Source organism: Dendropsophus ebraccatus, chromosome 7 (assembly GCF_027789765.1).
Source record: "Dendropsophus ebraccatus isolate aDenEbr1 chromosome 7, aDenEbr1.pat, whole genome shotgun sequence".
Classification (NCBI taxonomy): Eukaryota; Metazoa; Chordata; class Amphibia; order Anura; family Hylidae; genus Dendropsophus; species Dendropsophus ebraccatus.
Window position 1 is genome coordinate 108,348,738 of NC_091460.1, and position 10,214 is coordinate 108,358,951.

The following is a 10,214-nucleotide window of genomic DNA, read 5'->3' on the forward strand; positions in this document are numbered from 1 at the left end:
AATATTTAATTGCCAAAAAAAAGGATTTCATAAAAAAAAATATATATAACATTAGAGAATCTGTGTAACCTGCATATGGTTGTGTTCGGGCTGACCTATAGAGTAATAGTATCATGTCGCTGTTACCATATAGTTCATTACGTAGACACAGGAACCCCCCAAACGTTACCATATTGCATTCTTATTTACGATTTCACCTATTTATATCTTCATAAATAATATATTTGGAATTCCATCATACATGTTATGGTAAAATGAATGACGCCATTACACAGTACAACTATTCCTGTAAAAAACAAGCACTTACACGGCTTGTAGATAGAAAACTGAGAGTGCTAGAGCTCTTAGAAGGGGAGGAGGGAAAAACGAAAGCACTAAGATCAAAATTTGCGCGGTCCACTGGGTCATTTTGGGCCTGGTCCTCAAAGGGTTAAATCAACTGGTTCCAGAGGTTTGTTATTTACTATAAAAAAATTCTCATGTCCTCCAGTACTTATGAGCTGCTGTATGTTCTGCAGAAAGTGGTAGATTCTTTGGAATTTGGAAAGGTGTGTGTGTGTGTGGGGGGGGGGAGGGGTGTTGAACTATCCCTTTAAATCACATGACCTGGAATGAGATAAACAGAAGTGACAAATGTACTAAAATGCAAGGATTATTGCAGTAAACAAACACAAAACAGCCTCATGAGGTATCTGCGCCATGTATGAATGATGCCCATTAAAATATAAGGTTACGCAGCTCAGAGATATAAGAGTAATATAGTATACATATAATATCACAGAGCAGCGGGAAGCCGCCAGGGGTCGCTGTGCACCGTGTATATCCGCACAGTCTATACTGACTTCTGCTGGCGCCACCGCGCGGCCGCCTGAGGGAGCTGCTCTTCCCGACTCAATGATGGCGCGTTCTCTCTGGAGGAGGACACCAACTTCCGGTACCCTAAATCCCGGAAGTACGTCACTGTTCTACTAGACGCGGGCTAGACAAGTCTCCTATAGTGGTGCGGTACAGGAGCAGCAGGCTCCCAGCTACACACACCTGCGTTACTTAGTGAGAAGCCTCCATGACACAGCTCTCCCTACACGTGTGCCTGTCATGTGGATGTGAGCAGTGGGCGATGATCGGAGCCTTATAGAGGGACATCACATTATTATTGTGCCAGAATGGAGGATCAGAAGGAGAACAGGCCTCTCCATAACCTGGGATACGAGGAGGACGAAGATGATGATGATGATGAGGAGCTGTGCTGGACGCTGAAGACGGTGGAGCTGACTGGCGGGGTGAATGGAGGCTCTGGGACTCATAGGGTGTGCTGGGAGTCTAATGGGGAGGGGGCTGTACCTCTGTCATATGGGGGGTGCTGGGGGTCTAATGGGGAGGGGGCTGTACCTCTGTCATATGGGGGGTGCTGGGGGTCTAATGGGGAGGGGGCTGTACCTCTGTCATATGGGGGGTGCTGGGGGTCTAATGGGGAGGGGGGCTGTACCTCTGTCATATGGGGGGTGCTGGGAGTCTAATGGGGAGGGGGCTGTACCTCTGTCATATGGGGGGTGCTGGGCGTCTAATGGGGAGGGGGCTGTACCTGTGTCATATGGGGGGTGCTGGGGGTCTAATGGGGAGGGGGCTGTACCTCTGTCATATGGGGGGTGCTGGGGGTCTAATGGGGAGGGGGCTGTACCTCTGTCATATGGGGGGTGCTGGGGGTCTAATGGGGAGGGGGCTGTACCTCTGTCATATGGGGGGTGCTGGGGGTCTAATGGGGAGGGGGGCTGTACCTCTGTCATATGGGGGGTGCTGGGAGTCTAATGGGGAGGGGGCTGTACCTCTGTCATATGGGGGGGGGGGTGCTGGGAGTCTAATGGGGAGGGGGCTGTACCTCTGTCATATGGGGGGTGCTGGGCGTCTAATGTGGAGGGGGCTGTACCTGTGTCATATGGGGGGTGCTGGGCGTCTAATGGGGAGGGGGCTGTACCTGTGTCATATGGGGGGTGCTGGGGGTCTAATGGGGAGGGGGCTGTACCTCTGTCATATGGGGGGTGCTGGGGGTCTAATGGGGAGGGGGGGCTATACATCTAATGTCACGGGTGTGTGCTGGGGGTCTAATGGGGAGGGGGCTGTACCTGTGTCATATGGGGGGTGCTGGGAGTCTAATGGGGAGGGGGCTGTACCTCTGTCATATGGGGGGTGCTGGGGGTCTAATGGGGAGGGGGCTGTACCTCTGTCATATGGGGGGTGCTGGGGGTCTAATGGGGAGGGGGCTGTACCTCTGTCATATGGGGGGTGCTGGGAGTCTAATGGGGAGGGGGCTGTACCTCTGTCATATGGGGGGTGCTGGGGGTCTAATGGGGAGGGGGCTGTACCTCTGTCATATGGGGGGTGGTGCTGGGGGTCTAATGGGGAGGGGGCTGTACCTGTGTCATATGGGGGGTGCTGGGGGTCTAATGGGGAGGGGGCTGTACCTCTGTCATATGGGGGGTGCTGGGGGTCTAATGGGGAGGGGGCTGTACCTCTGTCATATGGGGGGTGGTGCTGGGGGTCTAATGGGGAGGGGGGCTGTACATCTAATGTCACATGAGGGGGGGGGGGGTGTGCTGGGGGTTTAATGGGGAGGGGGCTGTACCTGTGTCATATGGGGGGTGCTGGGGGTCTAATGGGGAGGGGGCTGTACCTCTGTCATATGGGGGGTGCTGGGGGTCTAATGGGGAGGGGGCTGTACCTCTGTCATATGGGGGGTGCTGGGGGTCTAATGGGGAGGGGGCTGTACCTCTGTCATATGGGGGGTGCTGGGAGTCTAATGGGGAGGGGGCTGTACCTCTGTCATATGGGGGGTGCTGGGGGTCTAATGGGGAGGGGGCTGTACCTCTGTCATATGGGGGGGTGCTGGGGGTCTAATGGGGAGGGGGCTGTACCTCTGTCATATGGGGGGTGCTGGGGGTCTAATGGGGAGGGGGCTGTACCTGTGTCATATGGGGGGTGCTGGGGGTCTAATGGGGAGGGGGCTGTACCTCTGTCATATGGGGGGTGCTGGGGGTCTAATGGGGAGGGGGCTGTACCTCTGTCATATGGGGGGTGCTGGGGGTCTAATGGGGAGGGGGCTGTACCTGTGTCATATGGGGGGTGCTGGGAGTCTAATGGGGAGGGGGCTGTACCTCTGTCATATGGGGGGTGCTGGGGGTCTAATGGGGAGGGGGCTGTACCTGTGTCATATGGGGGGTGCTGGGGGTCTAATGGGGAGGGGGCTGTACCTGTGTCATATGGGGGGTGCTGGGGGTCTAATGGGGAGGGGGGCTGTACATCTAATGTCACATGAGGGGAGCTATACATCTAATGTCACATGGGGAATGCTGGGGGTTTAATGGGGAGGGGGTCTGTACATCTAATGTCACGGGTGTGTGCTGGGGGTCTAATGGGGAGGGGGGCTGTACACATGGGGGTTGCTGGGGGTCTAATGGGGATGGGGGCTATACATCTAATGTCACATGGGGGGTGCTGGAGGGCTAATGGGGAGGGGTCTGTACATCTAATGTCACAGTGGGTTGCTGGGGGTATAATGGGGAGGGGGGGCTGTACATCTAATGTCACGGGGGGGTGTTGGGGCTCTAATGGGTAGGGGGCTTTACATCTAAAGTCACAAGGGTGGCTGTACATCTGTCACTTGGGGGTGCTGGGGGTCTAATGGGGAGGGGGGGCTATACGTCTAATGTCACATGGAGGGTGCTGGGGGTCTAAGGTGGAGGGGGGTTGTACATTTAATGTCACGGGGGTGTGCTGGGAGTCTAAGGTTTGGGGGGCTGTACATCTAATGTCACATGGGGGGCTGGGGTCTAATGGAGAGGGGGGCTGTACATCTAATGTTACGTTTGGGGGGGGGTCGCTGGGGGTCTAATGGGGAGGGGAGCTGTATATCTAATGTAACAGGGGGGTGCTGGGGGTCTAATGGGGAGGAGGGCTGTACATCTAATGTCATATGGGGGATGCTGGGGGTCTAAGGTTAGGGGGATGTACATCTAATGTCACGGGTGTGTGCTGGGGATCTAAGGTTATGGGGGCTGTACATCTAATGTCACATAGAGGGGTGCTGGGGCTGTAAGGGGGAGGGGGGCTGTACCTCTAATGTCACATGGGGTTTGCTGGGGGTCTAAGGGGGGAGGCTGTAAATCTAACGTCACATGGCGGGTCCTGTGGATAGGTCATCAGCAATTTTTTCCTGAAAAACACTAACATTCCCACTCAAGTGAGAAAAGAAGTTTTTTTTGTGTGCCATTCTGGACAATCTTTCCCACATTTAAGGTTCTCCACTTTGTCACTGGAGTCCATTTCCAGCATCCTACATGTGGACTGGTATTATAGTCCTTTCACAATTAAGGGTTCATGAGTGATTGTCTTTTATTGGTTATATATTGTCTACAAAACATTAAACACCACTAACTCTTATGAAATATGAACTTTCCATCAGGTCAGAGAGAGAAGTGGGTCTGAAGATCGTGAAGACCAGGCCATTCAAAAAACTAAAACAGAGGCCAATGACTTCAGTGATCCAGTCTACAAAGAAATCGCATTCGCCAATGGATGTGTGAATAGGATGAGTAAAGATGAGCTGAAAGCAAAACTTACAGAATTAAAGTTGGACACCAGGTAAAACCTACTGAACGAAAACAGTGGTCTGAATTTATCAAAACTATGCACAACTTCTTGGCACATTTGCAATATTAAAGGGGTATTCTGGAAAATTGTTTTTTTATATATTTCTTTTATGAAGTTATATAACTTTATTAAAGAACACTGGAGATGAGCGAACCAGGTTCGAGTCCATCCGAACCCGAATGATCGGCATTTGGTTAGCGGTGGCTGCTGACCTTGAATAAAGCCCTAAGGCTATGTGGAAAACATGGATATAGTCATTGGCTGTATCCATGTTTTCCAGACAACCTTACAGCTTTATCCAAGTGCAGCAGCCCCAGCTAATCAAATGCCGAACGTTCGGGTTTGGATCGACCCGAACCCGGTTCGCTCATCTCTAAAAAACACACATTTGCATTGGAGACCCTGGTGAATGCCTGGGCTGCAGGTTCTGCCCAAAATTCAACCAAGTATGCTACAATGTTTTGCATGTGTAAGTCCGGCTGGGAAAAAGGGGCGGGGCTTTATTTTAGACTGGTGTATAAGTAAGCCAGACCTGATGAATGGGCCCTGAAATGTCTGCTCAGAGGCTGATGAAAAAGCAAAGAGTTGATCTGCCACATGGAATATGGGGGGGGGGGGTATTCTCATTTCAGTGTAAGTGACTATAAGGGTCCATTTACACGTAAAGGATCTGCAGCAGATTTGATGCCGGTTCCATTATTTAGTATCATTGAAATCTGCAGATCTGCTGTAGATCATCTACCTGTGAATGGACCCTAAGTGTTTTTAACATGTGATTCCAGGATTTCTATCATAGACCTGGGATAGTAAAGCCAATATGAATGACGTGCTGCTATTTAAAAAAAAAAAAAAAAAATCCCATCTGGCTACAGCTGTCTTTTTTTTTTTTGTTTTAACCAAAAAGCCATGTTCCAATTTTGCCGTTTTTAGTGGCCAATTTTCAGAAAACCATTTAGTTTTTTGAACCACAATTTAGTACTTGAAACCTTCTGGATCACTATATTCAAAAATATTATTAGTGGTAATCCGTTTCTTTTCTTCCTGAAAAAAGGGGAGTGAAGGACGTGCTGAGAAAGCGGCTGAAGAATTACTACAAGAAGCAGAAACTAAAGGAACCCAGCGGCCCTGACAACTATTATGACTACATTTGTGTTATTGACTTTGAAGCGACCTGTGAGGAAGGCAATGCACTGGATTACATCCATGAGATCATAGAATTCCCCATTGTATTAGTCAACACAAGGACTTTGGAAATTGTAAGTTTAGTTATTACTAGAGATGAGCCCAGCTAGAGCATGCTCAGGTCCATCTAAGCGTTCGGCATTTGAATACGGGTTTGTCTCTAGTTATTACACGTGGTCGAATGTTTACACAGGTTGGAAAATATGAAAGAAACACATAGGCGTGTGCATGCTTGTTAACCCTTCGAGGACCAGGCCCAAAATGACCGAGTGGGCCGCGCCAATTTTAATTTTTGTGCTTTTGTTTTTTCCTCCTCCCCTTCTAAGAGATCTAGCACTTTAATTTTTCTATCTACAGGGCCATATAAGGGCTTGTTTTTTTCAGGAGTAGTTGTACTTTGTAATGGCGTCTTTCATTGTACCATAACATGTATGATGGAACCCCAAATATATTATTTATGAAAATATAAATGGGTGAAATTGAAAATTGGTTCCTATGTCTACGTAATGCACTATACGGTATAAGTGACATGATACCATTATTCTATAGGTCAGTCCGAACATAACCATATGCAGGTTTATACAATTTTTTTTTTTTTTAATATGAAATCCTTTTTTTTTTTTTTTTGCAATTAATTATTAATAACATGGCTCTTGTGACTTTTCTAACAGTTTTAGAACTATAGAAGATTGTCGGCAGGCAAAGACCACCTGGTCCATCTAATCTTCCCTTTTAGCATTTCCATTCTTATTATCTTAGGATAGATATATGTTTATCCCAGGCATGTTTAAATTCTGTTATTGTAGACTTACAAACCACATCTGCTGGAAGTTTGTTCCAAGTATCTACTACTTTCAGTAAAGTAATTGTTTCTCACGTTGCTTCTGATCTTTCCCCCAACTAACCTCTCACTTTGTCCTCTTGTTCGTGAGTTCAGTTTCAGTTTTTTTAATAAAAACACTAAAACAATAAAAACAAAATTATTCACAGAATAACACATATTACAAAGTTATACAACTTTGTAATGTATGTTATGTCTGTGAATCGCCCCCTTACCCTGTCCCACCACCCCCGCCCGTGTACCTGGAAGTGTGTGGTGCATTATACATTACCTGATCCGTGTCGAGGGCCATCCGCCATTTTGTGCCAAACGTCATCTTCGAACGGATGGCTTAATCCCTGCTGCCGTCCCCCCTCCGCCGCGTCACAACTGTGCTCAGCCGCGATTGGCTGAGCACAGTTATGCTCAGCCAATCGCGGCTGATGGCGCTTATAATGATAAGTTCAGTCTTGTATGCAAAAAGAGCCTGATGCTGTAGAAGAAATCAACGATATTCATTAAGAGGGGGGGGGGGGGGGGGGTGCTGGCTGGCGGCTGGCCCTGCCCACCTGCTAGTGACTGACAGGTTTCTCTCTATTAGTGTACATGGGGGGGGGGGGAACCTGGCAATCGGCATTGTAATTGCAACTTCCTCTAGTAGATGCTAGCGTTTGAGGGAGCACCCAGTCACCAGACCAGGGAACTCTCTGCATACCTGGTGGTTAAGAGCGAGGAACAGCACTAAATATGCGTGTCTAACTTAAAACTTACTGACATGGACATAGTAAAGCTATTGGATAGAAACAGTAGGTGGTGTCATACTAAGATTATTCCTAAAATATTTGATTAAATACACTTTTTGCAAGTGTTAAGGGGCATTACATTACTTTTTAATTTAAATGGACCGCCTCTATTAACTGCTCTTATGTGTATATATATTTCTTTCCTCGAATATAGGAGGATACTTTTCAGTGTTATGTGAAGCCAGAAATCAAGCCAAAGCTTTCTGAATTCTGCATTAATCTTACTGGAATAACACAGGTAAGTAATTGTTGGTTAATAAAGTAAAATAGTCGTATAATGCAAATATCACTAGAAACTAACTCCTTACTGACTGCCCACTGGCTTCTGACGGCCCGGTGAGCAGACACTTGGCTATGGAATTATGTTGAATAAATGGAATAATGTTGTGTAATTTGCTAAATTACACAACATACAATTTTGGATAGAAACACACTGAGCAGCTTGTACAAATCTAGTTCATCACTCTTATTTTATCTTTATTTTATTAATTTTTTTACAGGATGTTGTTGACAAGGCTGACACATTTACAGTGGTTCTCCAAAGTGCAGTGCAGTGGATGAGACAAAAGGAACTGGGTACCAAGTTCAAGTATGCAATCTTGACTGATGGGTAAGGGTTTCAGCTTTCTTCTTGTTTACACTGTTTTATATTAAAGGGGTTTTCTGAGACTTACGGAATTGATAGCCTGTCCTTAGGCTAGATCATCAATGTTAGATTGGCGGGTCTCCGTCCCCCCTCAGGGATCTCTAGATCAGCTCCCTGAATCCTTTGTAATGAATGGAGCCGCAGGTTGGCGAGTGACCCGCAGCTCCATAGCTCCATTTGTTCTCTTTGGAGCCGGGTGCTGTAATCGAGCTTCAGACCCATGGCTCCATTAACAACAAAGGAGCTTGGGGGCTGATCAGGAGATCCCCTTGGGGGCACATAGGTCAGAGCCCACGCTATCTATTACTTGTTCCCTATCAGAAAATCCTGTGTCCCATTAATTAAAAATCAATTGTAATGTGTAAAGCAGGGGTCTCCAAACTGCGGCACTCCAGCTGTTGCAAAACTACATTTCCCGTCATGCCTGGACAGCCAAATCCAAAGCTCTAGCATGATGGGAGTTGTTTCACAACAGCTGGAGGGACGCAGTTTGGAGACCCATGGTCTAAAGTTTTGATCAGTCATGGTTCTGAGTGTTAAAACCCCAAACAAACCCTAAAATGAACTGGGAGAAACACACACATGCATTTACCATGCACTTTTTATTTACAAGACTATTATTGGCCGAATAAGTGTTCATGAAGGGGCAACTGATTAATGATGAGTTTAAATGGGTGAACAAGCAATTGATCCTGCACTTTGATTATTAATCAAGCTTTAGAGGGGTTATCCAGCGCTACAAAAACATGGCCACTTTTCCCCCTCTCTTGTCTCCCGGTCAGGTGTGGTTTGCAATTAAGCTTAATTTACTTCAATGGAACTGAGTTTGAAACCCCACCCAATCTGGAGATGAGAGGGGGAAAAGTGGCCATGTTTTTGTAGCGCTGGATAGCTCCTTTAACTGCTCTGTACGAGCATTGATCACATGGATTGTTTCTAGTTATTATGAGCCTGTCTAAAAAGACCCTAACACATAAATTGCACAAATCTTAGGTTGTTCTGACAGTGAACTGTTCAGTGGCTCATACTGCAAACATGGCATCCCAACTGTCTAAAATAAATGTTTTTTGTATCATCTGATTGGTATTCATGTGCATAGCCAGCTACCACTATGTTTCAATCTGCCTTTGCAGGTCATGGGATATGAGCAAGTTTCTAAATATGCAGTGCCGTGTAAGTCGCATAAAATACCCACAGTTTGCAAGGAAATGGATTAATATCCGCAAGTCTTATGGAAATTTTTACAAGGTTGGTACAGTTTTGTATCTTACCTCCTGTTTCCAGTTTCAACCATTCATACCAGAGGACTATATCTTTGTCCAACTGTACTGTCATTCTGCATGATGCTGCATACTAAATATATATATCCCTTTTTGATGTTTTGTTTTACAAACAGGTTCCAAGAAATCAGACAAAGCTGACAATGATGCTTGAGAAACTGGGCATGAGATATGATGGCCGCCTTCACTGTGGTTTAGATGACTCGAAAAACATTGCAAGAATAGCTATTCGCATGCTGCAAGATGGATGTGAGCTTCGCGTCAATGAGAAAATGCATACAGGACAGCTAATGAATGTATCCGGCTCCTCGCAATTTGAAGGGGCCGCCATTCCTCACGGTCCACAGTACAGAAGCTAGCACCTTACTTTTTATTATTTTTAGAGCACTTTAAAGTATATTTTAAAGAAAGGAATATTGTATCCTATTTAACGTCCACTGTACATGTGTGGCAGTGGTGTGGATAATAACTATTGCTTTGTGGATTCATTGATTTCAGTAATAAAGTTTCCAATAGTGCTCGGGTGCTTTCATCATTTATAACTTCAAATTGTACAGAAAAATCCCTGTATAATGTTTGCCCATGTAGTCTAGGAGTTTAATTAATTGTGACCTTTGATCTATATGTACTCAACAAACCTGTTAAAGGAGAAGTGCCGCAAAATTCAAAAAGGGAGGAAGCAGGGGGGTGTGTGCAGGAAAATAATAACGTAAATTTACCTGTGCCTCCGTAGCGATGCTCTTGCAGACAGCCACCGGCCTCCTTCAGCTCTTTATTACTTTGATGTAATACAGAGTTTAGGAGACAAATGAAGGGTAGAATGAGCAATAGTTTTTTAT

General features: G+C 46.4%; 1 protein-coding gene across 1 annotated transcript; it reads left to right on the plus strand.

The window, feature by feature from the left end:
- The first annotated feature begins 922 nt into the window (after nt 1-922).
- ERI1 (exoribonuclease 1) lies at nt 923-9,893 on the plus strand. Its single transcript, XM_069976710.1, has 7 exons — nt 923-1,280; nt 4,457-4,635; nt 5,696-5,900; nt 7,604-7,687; nt 7,950-8,059; nt 9,229-9,343; nt 9,492-9,893. Exons 1-7 carry the CDS (start codon nt 1,164-1,166, stop codon nt 9,732-9,734), a joined length of 1,053 nt encoding a protein of 350 aa, XP_069832811.1. The 5' UTR covers nt 923-1,163; the 3' UTR covers nt 9,735-9,893.
- Nucleotides 9,894-10,214: the final 321 nt, after the last annotated feature.

Bases quoted from the DNA above. Each gene is read 5' to 3' on its own strand.
- ERI1 (XM_069976710.1), top strand. From the start codon at position 1,164: ATGGAGGATCAGAAGGAGAACAGGCCTCTCCATAACCTGGGATACGAG. The intron at 4,636-5,695 runs GTAAAACCTACT...TCCTGAAAAAAG, and splicing joins GAATTAAAGTTGGACACCAG to GGGAGTGAAGGACGTGCTGA. The intron at 7,688-7,949 runs GTAAGTAATTGT...ATTTTTTTACAG, and splicing joins ATCTTACTGGAATAACACAG to GATGTTGTTGACAAGGCTGA.